General features: G+C 38.9%; 2 protein-coding genes across 2 annotated transcripts; one reads left to right on the forward strand and one right to left on the reverse strand.

Annotated features, from left to right (window-relative positions):
* Positions 1-139: 139 nt before the first annotated feature.
* On the reverse strand, positions 140-2,176 carry LOC118431808 (asparagine--tRNA ligase, cytoplasmic-like). Its single transcript, XM_035843184.1, has 4 exons — positions 1,994-2,176; positions 897-979; positions 698-763; positions 140-277 (listed from the first exon to the last, which is right to left on the reverse strand). The coding sequence occupies exons 1-4, from the start codon at positions 2,031-2,033 to the stop codon at positions 140-142; spliced, it is 327 nt and encodes a 108-aa protein (XP_035699077.1). The 5' UTR covers positions 2,034-2,176.
* Positions 2,177-2,745: 569 nt separating this feature from the next.
* LOC118410223 (lon protease homolog, mitochondrial-like) lies at positions 2,746-14,918 on the forward strand. Its single transcript, XM_035811784.1, has 19 exons — positions 2,746-3,400; positions 3,842-3,930; positions 4,533-4,652; positions 5,219-5,456; positions 5,844-5,905; positions 6,492-6,562; positions 6,885-6,943; positions 7,110-7,193; positions 7,472-7,603; positions 8,060-8,148; positions 8,708-8,846; positions 9,531-9,653; positions 10,121-10,387; positions 10,832-10,948; positions 11,608-11,748; positions 12,229-12,394; positions 13,108-13,316; positions 13,965-14,129; positions 14,742-14,918. Exons 1-19 carry the CDS (start codon positions 2,822-2,824, stop codon positions 14,883-14,885), a joined length of 2,994 nt encoding a protein of 997 aa, XP_035667677.1. The 5' UTR covers positions 2,746-2,821; the 3' UTR covers positions 14,886-14,918.
* Positions 14,919-17,413: the final 2,495 nt, after the last annotated feature.

Genomic DNA, 17,413 nt, shown 5'->3' on the forward strand with positions numbered 1-17,413 from the left:
GTATGTACTGTACCTTTACAAAACACTCATTGATTGATTGAAGAAAATTGTTGTAACTGTATGCATACTAGTACATGACTGATGAACCTCTTCAACGATACTCTTTTTATCTCTTTACAACAATGTAGACTTTTTGTAGCTACACATTTAGTACTTGCAATATTTTGATGTTTTCCAGTCTTACCTCCTTCTTCTCCTTGTCAGCAGCCTTGTGCTGTTCCCTCTGCCAGATCTTCTTCTGTTTCTTCAGCTGGGCCTGAGAAACTGGCTCCCATCTCTGGGGCAAACAATTCATAATTCATATTAATTAATTATCATAATAAAACTTAATAACCAGGGTTCTGTCCAGCTGCATTTTTTCAATAATTTGGGCAACCATGCATCTGTGATCTATCCTATAATTTTGTCTGTCAATAGCAACAAGATAGAGCCCTACTCAAATGATCTACATTGTATATCTCTGTCATATTTTGTTGACACTTGTACCTCTTTTTTTCACAATCTTAATGATCAGATGCAGAGGCATGCATGTCAATTTTACATGTAGCTTCTCATTCATGAACTAAGGTTCAAACTATAAATGTTCGGATAGACATACACTGTACATCAATATCACTTTTCTTTTTTATCACATTTCACCAACGATGAATGGAATATGGGACGACTTTGTAAACTGGAGTTCAAAGAAAACGTTTACCTGTCCCTCTTTCTTTCCATCAACCAAGATGGACGGAAATGGCTCTTTTCCTGCATGTCTGATGGCCTGTTGAAAAATGACATTGTCTTGATTAGTTCTTTATTACCATCTTAAAAACTGTCAATATGGGACAACTTAACAAAGTTGAGACCAAAATACAATATCTATCTTTCGACACATTATAGAAAGTTCAACATACCTGTAAGACAGTCTTGAAGGGTTTCCCCTGGGTACCATCACCTGAGTCATCATTACCCTCCTTCTCAGAGGTGTACAGTTCACCTGGGGATGTGGTGATGAGAATTACACAACAATGAATGCTAAGACATAACTTATCTTATACATCTTCATTATGCATTTTGTATATACGGTTTACATATCTTACATATCTTAATTATGGTTAAACCGTTATTTTCTCCAATCAAGGACGTTCTATCTGATAGAACGTCCTTGCTCCAATAAAGCACACATCCCGACTAAAGTACACACCCCTAATTCGGGCCAAGTCACAAGCATAATCTGTCCCCTAGCCCTACTACTCAGTAGTACTAGTAGCCTCTGCTACAAATATTGGCTATTTTTGGCAAAGAGCTTGAAAGTTATTTGTAACACTGAAATTGATTTAATTTATAACACACAGAGTTTCACTGTGTCAGTGTGTGAAAATAAAGAGCTTCCTGAAAGTGAAAGGAGTCGACATTTTATGGTCTTTTTATAAGTTTATGATCAGGACTACAGTGTATGTAGTGATGCAATGCACGACAAAACATGTTTTGGGGGGATGTGATCAATTTGCGGCAAGAGGTTACTTTAATATGAAAATCGTTAACAAGTAAATATAATAGTTGCGAACATTCCGTGACATGTAAACCTTTAAGTCGCACAAATGTAGCTCTTCTTCTTAGTGTTTAGGTAGAATACAGAACAAGAAGAGCTGCATATGGGATTCCATGCTGTTGATTATGTTAATTTCACAACCAACCAGACTGACTACTACTTAACACGCCCATGGGACACCCCTGTCTATCTATAATTTGTGAACACGCCCAATTTCAAGTAGAAAGAGGGGGAGGGGGAAATGGTCCCTTTGTAATAAAATAATATCCGAAGATTCAGTGATCCAAAAACGTTTATTTTCTTCAAATATTCCTCGTCCTTTTTCTGCTGTCTTAAATGGCCAATACTTTTTGTTATTCCTGAAACATACCTATCTTTTGTGGATATCCTAACAGGATCAGGAGTAGCATACACGTTTCAGTGCAAAAATAATTGGTCAGAAAAACAACACAAACTCACCGATTGTCATATTCTGTGCTTGCTCCGCCATATCTTCCATCGTTGTCGGGCTACTGGGTAAGTTGGTAGGTCTTTAAATACCACAAATATTGCATAAAATTGCCGCAGATTCCTACAGTTCTTGCATCACCCTCACCATGTGGCAAAAGTGCAAAGACCGGTGTCTGGCAGTAACAGTGAAGAACTATTCGGGCACAATTTGCGTTATCAGTTTTTTATCAGCTGATAGTGATACGACACCGAGACAAAACAAATAATAACAATAGATGAAATACTAGAGAAAGATACTTTTACTTGATTATTTTTTAGACTCCACATAATTGGTAATAAAAGCCACTGCAATCAAAAGTAACGTATTGTGACTCGAATAAAATGCTATGTTTTGTACAAAATGCAGGCAGGAAAATGTAACAGTAACTTGGCAGTGGATTATTGCCAAGATTGACTTGGCACGATAATTAAGCAACAGAACTTTTAATCTAACATTAAGTATATGTATTTGGTTATATTTTCTGTCAAATTATCCCTGACAATTCTTATAATATATCCACTGATAGCATATTATCATTTGTACTGTCGCCCTCTTTACCCATAGATAGGGAATGTCCACAAAATACTTCAGGCGATGGTATTTGAAGTAAGAACATTGACTATAGCCATTCTCCTAAACATGAACTTTATTCAAACATGTAACGAAGAGTGTTTAATTTCTCGTAGAATCTGCAGGTGAATAAACCATTGCTGTATATTTACCGACACTTTGCCTTAAAAACATCAACTGTCACGCCCGCATCACCCAGAGCGCAAATGATTTATCCCTAATTCAAAATGGCTGCTTTCAGGATGAGCTTGACTTTTTCGTCGGCGACCTCGAAGTTATCTTGCCTTCGCTTAGCCCTACGACGAAGTTCCAGTCTTTCCTTACGCCAAGACTTAGCTGGACAAATAGGGAAACGTTGTGCGCGAAATTGGTGTTTTTCCGCTGCAGAAACGCCGTGTTTTCGACCGGGGACTGGTCTTACATCATACAGCAACGTGCAGTCTAGAACATTCCGAGGCCTCGACGGTCGCGCGCTCAGCTCAACACAACAACTGCTACACAGAAATCTTTTACACAATTCAGGACAGTATTATCTACAAAATAGGCCGTTCTCGGGACTAGGAGGTGGACAGGACGATGGAAACAGCAGCAGCAGTAGCTCGGGAAGCGATGGTGGAGAGGAGGGGGAAGGGGACGGGTTGAGCGGTGGGGAGGGGGGCGGTCCCGGAGACCAGCCGCCCATGTCGTACACACCCCCGCCCATGTCCGCTCTCACTACGATGACAGTGCCCGAGGTTTTCCCTAACGTTCCTCTAGTTCCTGTCAGCCGAAACCCCGTCTTTCCACGGTTTATCAAGATAGTAGAGGTAACGTTGTTACTTTCAGTTTGAAAATGAATGTATTTTGTTTACGCAAGGACCTTGTATAACATGTAATGATTTGGTTTATGTAACTTTAAGCAATTTTATAATGTCAAATAGATGACTTAGGCAATTGATGGAATGATCCTGTCAATAATGAATAAGACTTTTTCCTACACTATTGACAGAACGACCCAATTGACATGACATGACAATACTAATGAATGGATGATCCTATTGACAGGACGATCCTATTGACAGGATGATCCTATTGACAGGATGGTCCTATTGACAGGATGATCCTATTGACAGGATGATCTAATCGCCAGTATCCTGAGAAATTAAAAGGGTATTGCCCAAATAGTTAAATGTTTGATCTTTCAATTTCTGTGATCAGAGTAATTATGTAATTGAGATAATTCAACATGACCCTTGTTAAACCTACAGATCAGTAACAAGCCGCTGATGGAACTGCTGAGGAAAAAGGTTCGACTTGCCCAGCCATACATTGGGGTCTTCCTGAAGAAAGATGACAGGTAAGCAGCATTGACAATTGTTTGTTACTTTGTTTCTTTTGTTAAACCAATAAACCACATCTAAGCAAAATGCATGAAAGATGGGGGTAATGAAGCAGGGTTCTCCCCAGATTTTTTAGTGGAGGGGCTGGCAAAAATAACCCGCACCAACGCGCTGCACTTTCATGAAAATGGGTTCATTTTGCAATGACAGAGGGTGTCAAATACTACAAGTATAATATACTGTTGTTATTCCTTTGTTGTGAAGTGGCAAAACTGCTATTGTTTTGATCATTGCTCATTCACAAGTTTTTGCAGACAATGCTGACTGGAAAAGTGATGCCACTTGGTACAAAAATCTGTGAATTGTCATTAATCTTAGCAAAACTAACAAAGAAAATAGGGAAGAAACACACTAAATTTGAAAAATAGTATAGTGGAGCTGGCTGAGAGTATAGTGGAGGGCCTCCCTTATTCCACTCTCTGGGGAGAACACTGTGAAGAAACAAAGTTGTGAAACTTCAGCAATAAACTTTGGGGGGGGGGGGATTATTTGAAGCTACTGTTTTATTGTCTTGAAGTTGAATGTAACATTATGTTTATGTGTTTTGTTTTCCCCCCAGTAATGAATCAGAAGTGATTACAAACCTTGAGGAAGTATATGACATCGGCACATTCGCACAGATCCACGAGATGCAGGATCTTGGAGAGAGGATCCGCATGATTGTCATGGGTCATAGGAGGTAAGATTATACTACAGAAATCACAGAACTTCATACTTAAACATTCTATACTGTAAGGAGTTCATTACCATTGAAGCCTTGACATTCTGAGAGGTCCTGGGTTTGAATCCCCTGAATGCCACAATGTTGTGCACTTTGGGAAGGCACTTTACTTTATACGTCTTTCCTCACTTCACTCTGATGAAAATGAGTACTTAACTGTTTGGAACAGATAGGACGTTAGATGGAGGCCTTGTGTTAAATGAGAGCCACACGTGAGCATGTTGTAGAATCCACTACACTTATTGAAAAGAGTGTGAGTGGATAAAAAAAATTAATCTGCCCAAACATACAGCTTGACTCGTCAGTACAAAACTGGTGTGTTATGGTATAAGGCAGTTTAACACAGGTGCAATACAAACAAACAAATAAATAAATTGAAAGCAATGACTCTATATAGATTAAACATTACTTTCATATGTTTAAACAAAGATATTTTATTGTAGAAATTTTGATTGGTCCACATATTGTAGAAAATATTTTGTTGAACATTCTGAAGCTTGTTTCTTCTGTCTCTTGTTTGCCAGAATCAAGCTGCTTGGCCAGCTGGCACTAGAACAGGTGGAACCAGCTGATGTGGAGACAGGTGAGGTCCCACCTGGTCCGTCTGAGACCGTCACGCACCTGGAAAGCGTGCTGACGTCCCAGGATGCACCACCTGCCGCGGACCCTGAACCTCTGGACGCAGAAGCACCCGATCAAACCCTGATGGTGGAAACAGAAAACTTTACTCATGACAAGTTTCAGATGACCACAGAAGTCAAGGTATACTTAAAGTTAGACTATATCTTTTTTATTTACTGTTAAAAAGTGCTGATTGGTAGCTAGCCTGTGTTAGTGTTACACAGTCTCTTGCTGTTGGGAGCTGAATTAACCATACACCTTGAACTCAAAAGAACCATTCATGCACTTTTCTAGTCTCCAGCAGGAGCACACTGTCATGGTTCTTAATTGCTACACAAAGTCAGTGGCAACAGATAGTTATCATCAGTCTGACAATAATCAGTTCAAGTTATAGCTAATATATGCATGAGTTGGCAGAATTAGAATGTTCCCAATTCTAAATGCCTCTACTAGTAGTTTCTAGGGGCCTGACCAAGGGAAGAGCTTCTAGGAAAATTTGACTCCTTTTTTTTTTTTCTCTTTGTATAGGCACTTACAGCAGAGGTGGTCAAGACTATACGAGACATCATTGCTCTAAACCCATTGTACAGGTGAGTTCAAGTGTATTCTACTATATCAACAAGTATATTCTGCTAATATCAACAAGAAACATTCTGCTTGTCAAAATAAGATAAGGTACAATGAACCTGTAAATATTGTCTGTCTTCTCTGTCAAGATCAGTTGAAGATGATTATAGCTCATTGCGGGTTCGAATCCGCCTGCCGTGTTATCGATCTTGTGCCCTTGGGAAAGGCACTTTACACGGCTTTTCTCACTATACTCAGGTGAAAATGAGTACCTAACCCGGACGGAAGACCTGGCGCATATGAAAGTGTATGTCACCCCGTAAGGGGCGGTATAACCCTGTCATGTGTAAACATGTGCGAACATGTGCGATCACGTCGACCGATGATGTATGTTCGTCTGTATCTCTGTGGATCTGCCGCTACCAGCCCAAAGCTGCCTAGGCAGATCCGTGTAATGAGTTGTATCATTGGCAAATAAATAAAAAAATGAAATAAAAATAAATTATAGCTCTTCAGTTTTGATCACTTTCACTGACAATATGCCCTTTTTAATTGTGTTTATTAGAGCAAAATCAGTCCCTTAACACTTTCCTTCTCTTACACACACAGGGAGTCTGTTGCACAGATGATCCATGCAGGACAGAAGGTTATAGACAACCCTGTCTACCTCAGTGATCTGGGTAAGCAGTAGACACATTTGTTTGTTTTTCTATTTGCACAACAAGAATGGGTACATAATATGATATAAAAGATGTGTTGTTGCCTTTGTTCAATTAACGGAATTCCTCATATCTTTTCAGTACATCAGGCTTCACTGACTTAATATTATGGATGATATCCTCTGAAGTAGATTGCCTTGTCCGTAAGATTATGTGCTGTTGACTCATGATCAACAACTAAATTAATACTGTTTGGGCTTTTTTTATTATTAACATTTGCAAAATAAAATATGCTTCTTATTGTGTGCCCTTTTACTAAAATCTAAACTTGTATGTTCCACAGGTGCGGCCCTGACCAGTGCAGAGTCCTATGAACTACAGGAAGTTCTGGAGGAGACAAACGTAAGCCTGCCCCATATTATGCCATAGTTTTCTTTCTCACGTTTCAATTTCCACATGTTTAGATGGCTTCCAGAGCAGTGAAGCCACAGTCATGCAACCGCCAAGTAGCAAAATGATAGAAAAATAATTAGCTAGTTTCTAAAGCTAGTTTCTTTTCTTTTTCCAGATTCCTAAGAGACTAATGCAGGCCCTGGCTCTACTAAAGAAAGAGTATGAACTAAGCAAACTGCAGCAGAGACTGGGCAGAGAGGTATGTCTAAATATTTTCTACAAGGACATTTTTATACAATATATGTACGGTCAAACATGACCACCTTTACGTAAAGACCACCTGACTATAATGTGAGCACTTTTGGCTAGTCCCTAAGACAATTTTCCCATTGACACTAAGTATCTTGCACTGTACACAGCATTAAGTATCTTGTACCATCTGATGATCTTTTTGGGCAGGTTAGACTATACCAATAACTCATGATTACTGAATGTGAAATCCATAGAGAATACAATGCCATGTATTATTGTCTTCAGGTTGAGGAGAAAGTGAAGATGACCCACAGGAAGTACATGCTTCAAGAACAGCTCAAGATCATCAAGAAGGAGCTGGGTCTGGAGAAAGATGACAAGGATGCAGTAGCTGAGAAATTCAAGGAAAGACTCAAGGTAAAACTAAAAGCAGACAGGAAATTTGCCAAAAGTAGTTACTCATTCAAGCACTGGATTTGATTTTGGAAATAGCTAGACATATGAAATATGATGTGTCACCTCACCTCACCTATGATGTGTAACAAACGATACATGTAGAAGTGTCCAGCTCAATTTCCATGTTGGTCAATCCTCATATGCTATGTATACATGTGGCTACTGGTGCTACAAATGTCTTGCCTCTTGGAGTTGTATGTTATCTGCAATATAGAATGTAAGGAATGAGAGACTGAAAAAAAGTGATTTCTTGTGTTTGGATTGGTTGTTTATTTTCTGAATATTGAGTATTTTGAAATACACTTTTATTATTGCGATATGAAAATGTACTGTAAACATTACACACTACTCTTAGAACTTAGAGCATGGGGAGCTGAATTCAGCACCTTAAACAGTGTCCCTTGTTTCCCACTCCAGGAATTGACTGTGCCATCTGCAGTAATGGAGGTGATAGACGAGGAGCTGAACAAACTGTCTTTCCTTGATCCACATTCCTCAGAGTTCAAGTAAGCTCATTCTTAGCATAGTCTGTGCTACCAAATAAACCACCGAGTGAGCAAAGCCATTATCACCGAATAAACCACACTAGTTGTTATCATGGCAAAATGGAGCCTTCATATTGGTCAACATCATCTAACTTTGTAATTTAAGTATTTCTTGATTAATACAGTGTGGTGTATCTTGTTTACTTTTTATATATTGTGTATGTTCTTTCTTTGCTCTTGGGTAAGGGGGGTGATTCAGAGAGTGCAGTCATATCTCCTCCCTCAGTTCCAATATTGAGGGTGTTTTTTTTTTTGTTTCTTGGATGCTTAACGTAAGGGATGAAAATGCAATGATTCCGACAATGTAATACTATGTTTTAAAATGTCCACCCTAAGTTCCGATGTTGTGGGTTATCTTTAGTTTCTTGGATGCTAGGTTATCAAAATAATTAAGGGGTAAGAATTCAGACAATACGCCTATGTTTAGGTACCTAACAAATTGAGTTAAACTTAATCGTTTCTGCTCTCACCATTTGTTTGTTTCTTTGTTTGTTTCTTTGTTTCTTTGTTTGTTGCACAGTGTGACCCGTAACTACCTGGACTGGCTGACCAGCATGCCGTGGGGGAAGTACAGTGAGGAGAACCTTGACCTGGCTCGAGCACGGGCAGTTCTGGAGGAGGATCACTACGGCATGGACGATGTCAAGAACAGGATTCTGGTAAGGACTGGACCAAAACATCTAAATTTCATTGTTATTGTTCTCAGGAGACTGCTCATCTCATGAAAAATGCAAATAAAAATGGCCTTGTTATGTAATGAAATATCTGACCTACTTGTATATATGTATGTTTATTTGCTTGATAAATATTTTCTATGCTATTGCTTCACACAAAGTAAATCACTTTGACTTTATCTTAATTGCAGCAATTACAATACAATGTGGACACAGGCAGCTACCTAGCTGATATCAATACATACAATGTCATGTATATAGTACAAAAATTACTTTTGATCAGTCCTCTAGATCTGATCCTTTTCCAGTCAAAATGACCCAAAGCCTATGAAATATTTGCTTATTTTTCAACAGTTGCTGTATATTTTCTCTATTAGCAGCAACCTGTTCATTTTGGGTGCATGTATTGTTACTGCACATCTGTGCAAAAGGACTAAGATCTCACTCCTCTAAACTGTATGAGACTTTGGATAACAAAGTTCTTGGTTCACAACCAAGTGCCATATTCAAGACAGGTGTCTGCCAGGGGTCCATCTAAATTTAATGGGTGTTCTCTGCACAGAACATATTTACCCAGTGTTTTATAATTGTCTGGTATTGCAAAAAGCATTTCCATGATTATCCTGTATTTCTCTGAGTGTACAGTCAATGTGTTTTTGTTGTTTTCAGGAATTTATCGCAGTAAGCCAGCTGAGAGGCAGTGTCCAGGGGAAGATCCTGTGTTTCTACGGACCGCCTGGAGTCGGCAAAACCAGCATAGCTCGCTCCATTGCCAGGGCCTTGAGTAGGGAGGTCAGTTCCTTATTAAATAAGTTCTCTTAAAATCCCAACATTTCTTAAGCAAACAGTTGGTTGTGTGTGCTACTGCAAAGAACATTGTTTTCCAGTGGTTTACTTGATAAAACCCTTTTATAAAGTAACTGTTTACCCCAGCAAGGAAGACTGAATAAGACATAAATTACAGCATCCAACAATTTTGTTATTGTGTAAGATTAGCCTGAGTACCATCCTCTGTAGTTACCGCTGGCTCAACAGTTTCGCTTCCGTAGTTAGCAAGCCTCAGTCCTTTTTGCTGTTAACGCTTGTGCTACAGGGATATTGAATATTGGAGTACAGTATACAGTCCAAGGAATAATTTTCAGTGCAGGTAAAATGTACTTCAAAGATACTTCTAGGGACAGATAGGGCACAAACATACTAAACCCTATTTCATTCTATTCAGTTACATTTTACAAACTTTCTCTTCTCTGTCCCTCCAGTATTTCCGGTTCAGTGTCGGAGGCATGACAGACGTGGCAGAGATCAAAGGTCACCGGCGCACGTACGTGGGAGCCATGCCTGGCAAGGTCATCCAGTGTCTGAAGAAGACGAAGACTGAGAACCCACTTGTCCTGATTGACGAGGTGGATAAGATCGGGCGGGGTTACCAAGGCGACCCCAGCTCCGCCCTTTTGGAGCTGCTGGACCCGGAACAGAATGCCAACTTCCTGGACCATTACTTAGATGTGTCGGTGGACTTGTCAAAGGTAAGAATTTTTCTTGTTTTATCATAATTGTTGTTTTGTAGCATAATAATGCAGGTAATAGGACAGGGTTAGACAAGACCATTGGCTCTAGATCTGTTGCCCAGGGCAAGTACTAACACATTGTCCTACATAATTTACCGTACTTGCCAGATCAGCCTAGTGCAATTTTCCATGAGTGCAATTTTTCCTTAGGTACATGTAGGTACTTCTTTTTTACTTTCCAGAAATTTAGAGTCTTACCAACATTCTGCAACTACTTGACTGTATTGTATGAAGTTATGACAGAAGTAATGATGCCAATGTATCATAGGAATCATGTTCTTTCAAATGACATTAGAACTGAATTGTATGTTGCACATACACTGTTTTAGTGAAGGGCTTCCAAATGAATACAAATTTCTCTCTACTCCAAATATGATTTCTATTTCCTGTATGTTCTTCCAGGTTTTGTTTATCTGCACAGCTAACATAATTGACACCATCCCTGAGCCGTTACGAGACAGGATGGAGATGATTGACGTCTCCGGTTATGTCGCTCAGGAGAAACTTGCCATAGCTGAGGTACAGATGAAAGGCTTCACACTTTTGAAAAATCATATAATCATTTTCATGAATTTTTCTAATGTAAAGAAATTACTAATTTTTTTATCTATTGTCACTGACAGTAAAAACTAAAAAGTAATGCATACGTCTATGCCAGGCATGGTTTTTGTATAATTGTCTAAAATGATAGAATGTTTTACAGTTCAGGTATCCATCTGCATTTACCACATATTGTAACTGCATTTAATTTTAAGGTGGAATAAGTTTCACAGTAGGAAGAAAGTGGAGTGTTCGCGGTGGTGTTGAGTTGCATTTAAGTAAAACATAAGGCGAAGACAGACATTCGATCATTTATGCTCACTGCAAAAACCACAAACATGCTTTAAAACACCTGCAAAAGACTTCAGCCTGCATTTACAGAGTGCTAAAGTACGTGTACTTTGAAAATGTAACAGTTACTGTATTCTTTCTGCCCCCAATGGAGCACATAATATATGATGACCGTCTATGATCTTTATGCATTCGATGAATAGAATCACAGAATCCTGTCTCTGTGCACTGGCTCACTGACTAGTTTATCATTGGTTGTTCCCCATCTGGGGAATGTTACATGTGCTTTCATATACTTAGTCATTTGTGATCAAGACTTACTGTGGTGTCTTCGATTTTTTCTCCAGAAATACCTTGTTCCCAAGGCAAGACTAGATGCCGGGGTGAGTGAGGAAAAGGTGTCCCTTGATGAGGACGCCATCAGTGCACTCATCAAGTCATACTGTAGGGAGAGTGGGGTCCGTAACCTGGAGAAACAGATACAAAAGGTAAGGCAAAGAGTTCATAAATTCTACAAAATGTATGTGTTTTACACACCACACAGTTTCATGTGCAGGACTTGAAATTCAGTAACTCAAGTACAATAGATGTATGTATATGTACAATCATGTACATTATGTATCTTTTGTCCATTTGGCCTCTTCGTGTTAAGTGCACAGGTTGTTTTCCTGCACTTTCAGCCATAATCCCTGCATGGACCCATGGGACACTGTGCAACTACCAGGCTATTTTAGGGCACAGCTAGGCCCCTAGATTTTTCTTAAAGTCACAGTTAAAATCAACCTGGGACCCGGCAAAAAATGGACACCATGACCTACACTTCAAAACACCAAGAGTTCACTTATGCTGATAAATGTTTGTCTTAAATAATTGTCATCTAATATATCAATATCTTTTAATGACTGGCTTGTAGCATTAGCATTAGTTTTATCAGAAGTGTTGAAAATTGTGTCTTGTTGTATCCACAGGTATTCCGTAAGGCGGCGTATAAACTGGTGAATGGGGACGCGGAACACGTGACCGTGATGGCGGAAAACCTGCAGGACTACGTTGGCAAACCCATCTTCACCAGTGAGAGAATGTACGCCAACACCCCTCCTGGGGTAGTCATGGGCCTGGCCTGGACAAGTCTGGGTAAGTTTAGTATCTGAGGTTATTGCATGTGTTTGTGTATGCTACAAAATTTTAGTAAATTTTAATAAATAGTTTTAACAGAATGATTTTATTCCAATTGTAAATGTCGATGTGCCTGTCAATTCAGCCTTAGGGCTGCTATCAGAGCCGTGTATTTGTGAATTGATTGAATAAACCAGTCATCATCATAATCTAAATGTATGTGTCTGTACATGCATGTGTATGGGTGGGTGGGTCTGTGCATGTGTGTTTCTGTGTCTGCGTGTGTGTCTGTGTGTTTAATATGTGATTTTGCTTGCAGCATTCCTTTTACTCTGTCAGTAGAAAAAAAAGCATTCCACGCATATAACTGAACCCACATCTATGGAAAAATTGCATGGGCCTACTTGAGCAAGCAAGGCACTTTGATTTGTCCAAGGCATCTGGGCCAATAAATTTGTATAACCCTCAGATGGTACATGCATATACAATTGTGTTTGAGTGTTATCACATCATATATGCCATGCTTATATAATAACAGAAACTTCGATAACTTTGCAATTCTTAATTGTTCTTTTCAGCAATAAAACATCATAATTGATCGGGAGTTTACATTTTTTTTTTATCATCCTCATTATTTGCACTGTTGCTTATATGTACAATGTATAGATTATGCAAAGCTTTTGGAATAGAAAGATTGCAACCTGACCAAGCAAATTCACTTTGTTTTTTAGGTGGTTCTACCCTGTACATTGAGACCTCCCTCAGGTTGCCGAGAGATTCCGAATTTAAAGAGGGTTCCTTGGAACTGACGGGCCAGCTAGGGGATGTGATGAAGGAGTCGGGGAAGATCGCCTACACGTTCGCCAAGTCATTCCTGACAGAGAAGGACCCAGACAACAACTTTCTGTCAACGTCTCACTTACACTTACATGTTCCAGAGGTAAGAAATGTTATGTTGTCATAATGTTGTTGAGCAACATTCCTCTTAGAGTACTCTGTTGGCACCTTGTGATATTTAGTAACTGACTTGCCTCATATAAGTTTTTTGGGTATAATATATGGATTTTTGGTCAGAACTGTATATGGATTTTTTCTTGTTGAAACAGTCCGAAAAGAAATGGACCTAAAAAGTTAGTGTACCGGATTTTGGACCGTGTACAAAATAACTACATTATATCAGCAGCGGTTTACACATTTTAATGCTTACCATTTAAAACAAATAACAAGGGTGAAGTAGAGTAGAGTTTTAAGTCATTTCTACCCAGTTTCTACAGTGAAACTTACAGAGAACTTACATGAAGGCAGGATTTTAAAACACCATTAGAAATCATGCAGATCTTTCCTTTGTAGAAAATTGGACCATTGCTTAAGGATTGCCCATTCACAAGTTTTCACAAACAATTAGGTCCAGGTCTGGACCAGGACGTGATGACCTGGACCTGAACCATACCTGAATCAGTCCTGAATTTTCTGTACCTGTACCCACCCCTAGGCATGACCATAGAATAGAGAAAGAGAAGTAAATATTACTGTATTATTTTCAAAGTTTTTTAAAAGCTTGATAGTGTTTGTTTTTTTTCCTGGTCAGGGAGCAACACCAAAGGATGGACCTAGTGCAGGCTGTACCATTGTGACTGCCCTGCTGTCATTGGCTGTTGGGAAGCCAATCAGACAGAATGTAGCAATGACAGGGGAGTTGTCACTCACAGGCAAGGTTCTACCGGTTGGTGGCATCAAAGAGAAAACCATAGCGGTAAGTCATATCAAGGTTTTAATGACAGAAATACTGGATAAATTTGCCATTGGCACTGGACAGGCTTAGCATGTAGGTTCATTGAATTCACCACACCTACCACAATCATTTGATTCAGTTAATACATGTACAGGCATAGCACTGGCATAAACATGAACAGCTGTGGTTTTTTAAGGCCCATTCACAAGTCTTGTGCTTACATTAAAGTCCTAATATGAGTTCCATACTGACATTTTGTGACTTATTCAATTTTTTTTTTCCAGTCCAATAACCAAGCTTCACAATGGTGATTCTACCCTGCCAACTTTACCTAAAGCCCCCAAAATGTCAATATGCAACTTATGCAAACTTGAATATATGGACAAGTGTGAATTATAGGACCTGGTTCTAGGTCGTTACTGGAATCAGTGTCCAGATATTATAAAATGAACATTTCTGTGTTTATATAAGATGACTACAAGTTCATGTTCAATTCAGTAGTGCTAGTGCCAAAATAATCATGAACACTCACTACTGTATAGCTGCATTTCCTCTTATGTGCATCTTCTATAAATGAAATGGCATGTACATGATTGTAGATATCATATTTGTTGTTTTTCTACCACGCTACAGGCCCGTAGAGCAGGAGTGGACTGCATCATTCTCCCAGCAGAAAACAGGAAGGACTTCTCCGACCTCCCAGGCTTCATCACTGAGGGGCTGGAAGTACACTTTGTGGAACACTATAAGGACATCTACGGCATTGTGTTCCCTTAAAGACATCATTCTACAGTACGGTGTCATGTTCCAACAAAGACAGCAATGGTATTGTGTCACCATATAGAACATTTATGGTATTGTGTTCCCAAAAACACAGACATATAATGCCAACCTGTGTATTACACATTGTGGTGAAGGAACTATATTGAGATTAAGTGGAGTTCAGGCCAAAAAGTTCCATTGGAGGAAGGAGTTGCGGCATGGCAGACATCCATCATGATCAAAGAAAGAGAAATCTTCAGCATTGCATTAAATATATGACTTAGTTCACAAATGGAAAAGTATGGGGACAACAGAAGAAAATAAGAACAGTATAGAAAGCATAATATGTTCAAAAATGGATATCTTGTCATAGATACATGGCCATATTTTATGATTGCCAACAATTAACTTGAAGTTATAAGTATGATATACATGTAACAACATGTACAAGGAATTTCAAGCAAGACAATGATTTGTGAGGTGTTCAGATCATACGTATAAACATCCTGATATAAATATTGTCATGTTAATGGAAATGTTTTTCACGAACTGCTTCAATAGAAGAGAAGACTGCCAATATGTTCACAGTATGAATGGAATTGGAAATTTAAAGACTTCTATCATGCCATTGGAATCAGTGTAAAAAGCCCAGTTAGTATACTCATAAAGATAGTTTTGTATGTGTTAAGACAAACTAGTTACTTCCAGAATCTTTTTTTTTTCTTCATGTTGCAGAATCATCTGTCAGAAACACATTGTATTTGACAGGACAGACTGATTGTCTTTCTGACAAAGTCTGATGTATAGAATAAAAATGTAACTGTTACAGAAAGTTGTGGTCTGTCTGCTTTTTCTACTGTAAGCCATCATGATTGTATGGATGATATCAACGTGTGCAATTTTCATCCATTTAAAAAAAGAATTTTGATCAATCCATAACTAACAAAAGGTCAATAACTTGGGCCAGAAGGCTGTCACCAAGGTGATTGTTAAAGGGAAATTCCACTCCAGAAGGGAGTGTTATTTTCAATAGATAATGTATCAATGAATACATGATCAGCCGACCTTTGGTGGGATTCCACTTGTGGCGAATTACGCAAGGTGTGTTTGTAAAACAATATGACACTCACTAAACCCATGCAGACCCTACCCATGTATTCCCTATACGTGTAGACACTTCCTTTATCGTGAATATTTTCGGCATAAATGAGGGGCGCTAAGCACACCAAGAAGGTCAATTGTTCACAAGATATCAAAGAACACATCTCTAGACGTGTTTTTCTTAGCGCCCCTGAAATTAGCTTTGTATCCTAACTTAAGCCAGGCACATTGTATTCAGCCATAGGCTGAGATTGATTTAATTTAATTAGAGGGTACTTGGGGAGTTTTGTAGAAGACTGAATGCTTTTTGATGCGCGTGGGGCTAATGGGTTCTCTTTTGCATCATGGTACATAGCATGTTAAGTGTGGCAGAAACATCAGCAAGATGATGGTGGCCACCTAAACACTAAGAAGAAGAAGCATAGTTACATTTGTCACTTCTACAATTAATATCTATCGGAAAATAACAGTCCCATCTGGAGTGGAATGCCCCTTTAAAAAAACAGACCTCCTGCTTTGTTATGTAGCAAGTGGCAGGACAGAGCTGAATGGGCTGGTCCTCATACATTGGATACAGACACTCTCTATAAACAGACAACATGAAAGTTAACATTATATGTATTTTCTTGTAAATGTTACCTTCTTGCTTTCAATCTTGATTCAGGTACAGACACAATGATTTGAATAATTGACAAACCAATTGTTTAATGAACATGACCAAACAGAGCAACTTGACCTGTATAAAACTGAAAAAATGACCTAAGCCTATCGGTGGATTTGGAAAGGTAAGATATATTTGGAATGACATAATTTGCATCTCATATTCTTTTACACTTAGTAGATAAGTTCACTGGTGATAAAGGATACATGTGTTGTGGCTATATCAATAGACCAACTACACTAGTATTGTACTAGATACCAAAACAACCAAACAGATATTGTACCATTAGATTATTGGAAGAGTAGCACTAATACTTATACAATATGTAGAGCAGTTTTGCTACCTGATCATGCATTACCAGTAGCTACAGCAGTTGCACTAAGCCCTTTCCTGGCATTTGATAATTTGCACATTGAACTTGTAGAAATCACTGAATGAATTTCTCACAAACGAAACAGCATTGTACATGTACATACATGACTAGTGCTATCACATAGTAACAATGTGTAATTATGCATTATAATTTATGCACCATCGTTACACATCGTCCAGACAAACACTGGAGTAACTTTTGTCAGGCATGCTTATCAGGAAATCATTTTCAGACGTTGGATATACACAGTCACATACACACTTAAAATACAACGTACACAGTCAAGTATAAGTTCTTGTGGAAAAAACTAAACTTTACGTAACCAACACCAACGTTAGATGGGACTTACCCCAAATTTTCAGCCGACTCCGTCAGCCTTGTTCACGGAATGGACCCGTCTGCTGTAGC

Source organism: Branchiostoma floridae, chromosome 2 (assembly GCF_000003815.2).
Source record: "Branchiostoma floridae strain S238N-H82 chromosome 2, Bfl_VNyyK, whole genome shotgun sequence".
In the NCBI taxonomy this organism is placed as follows: domain Eukaryota; kingdom Metazoa; phylum Chordata; class Leptocardii; order Amphioxiformes; family Branchiostomatidae; genus Branchiostoma; species Branchiostoma floridae.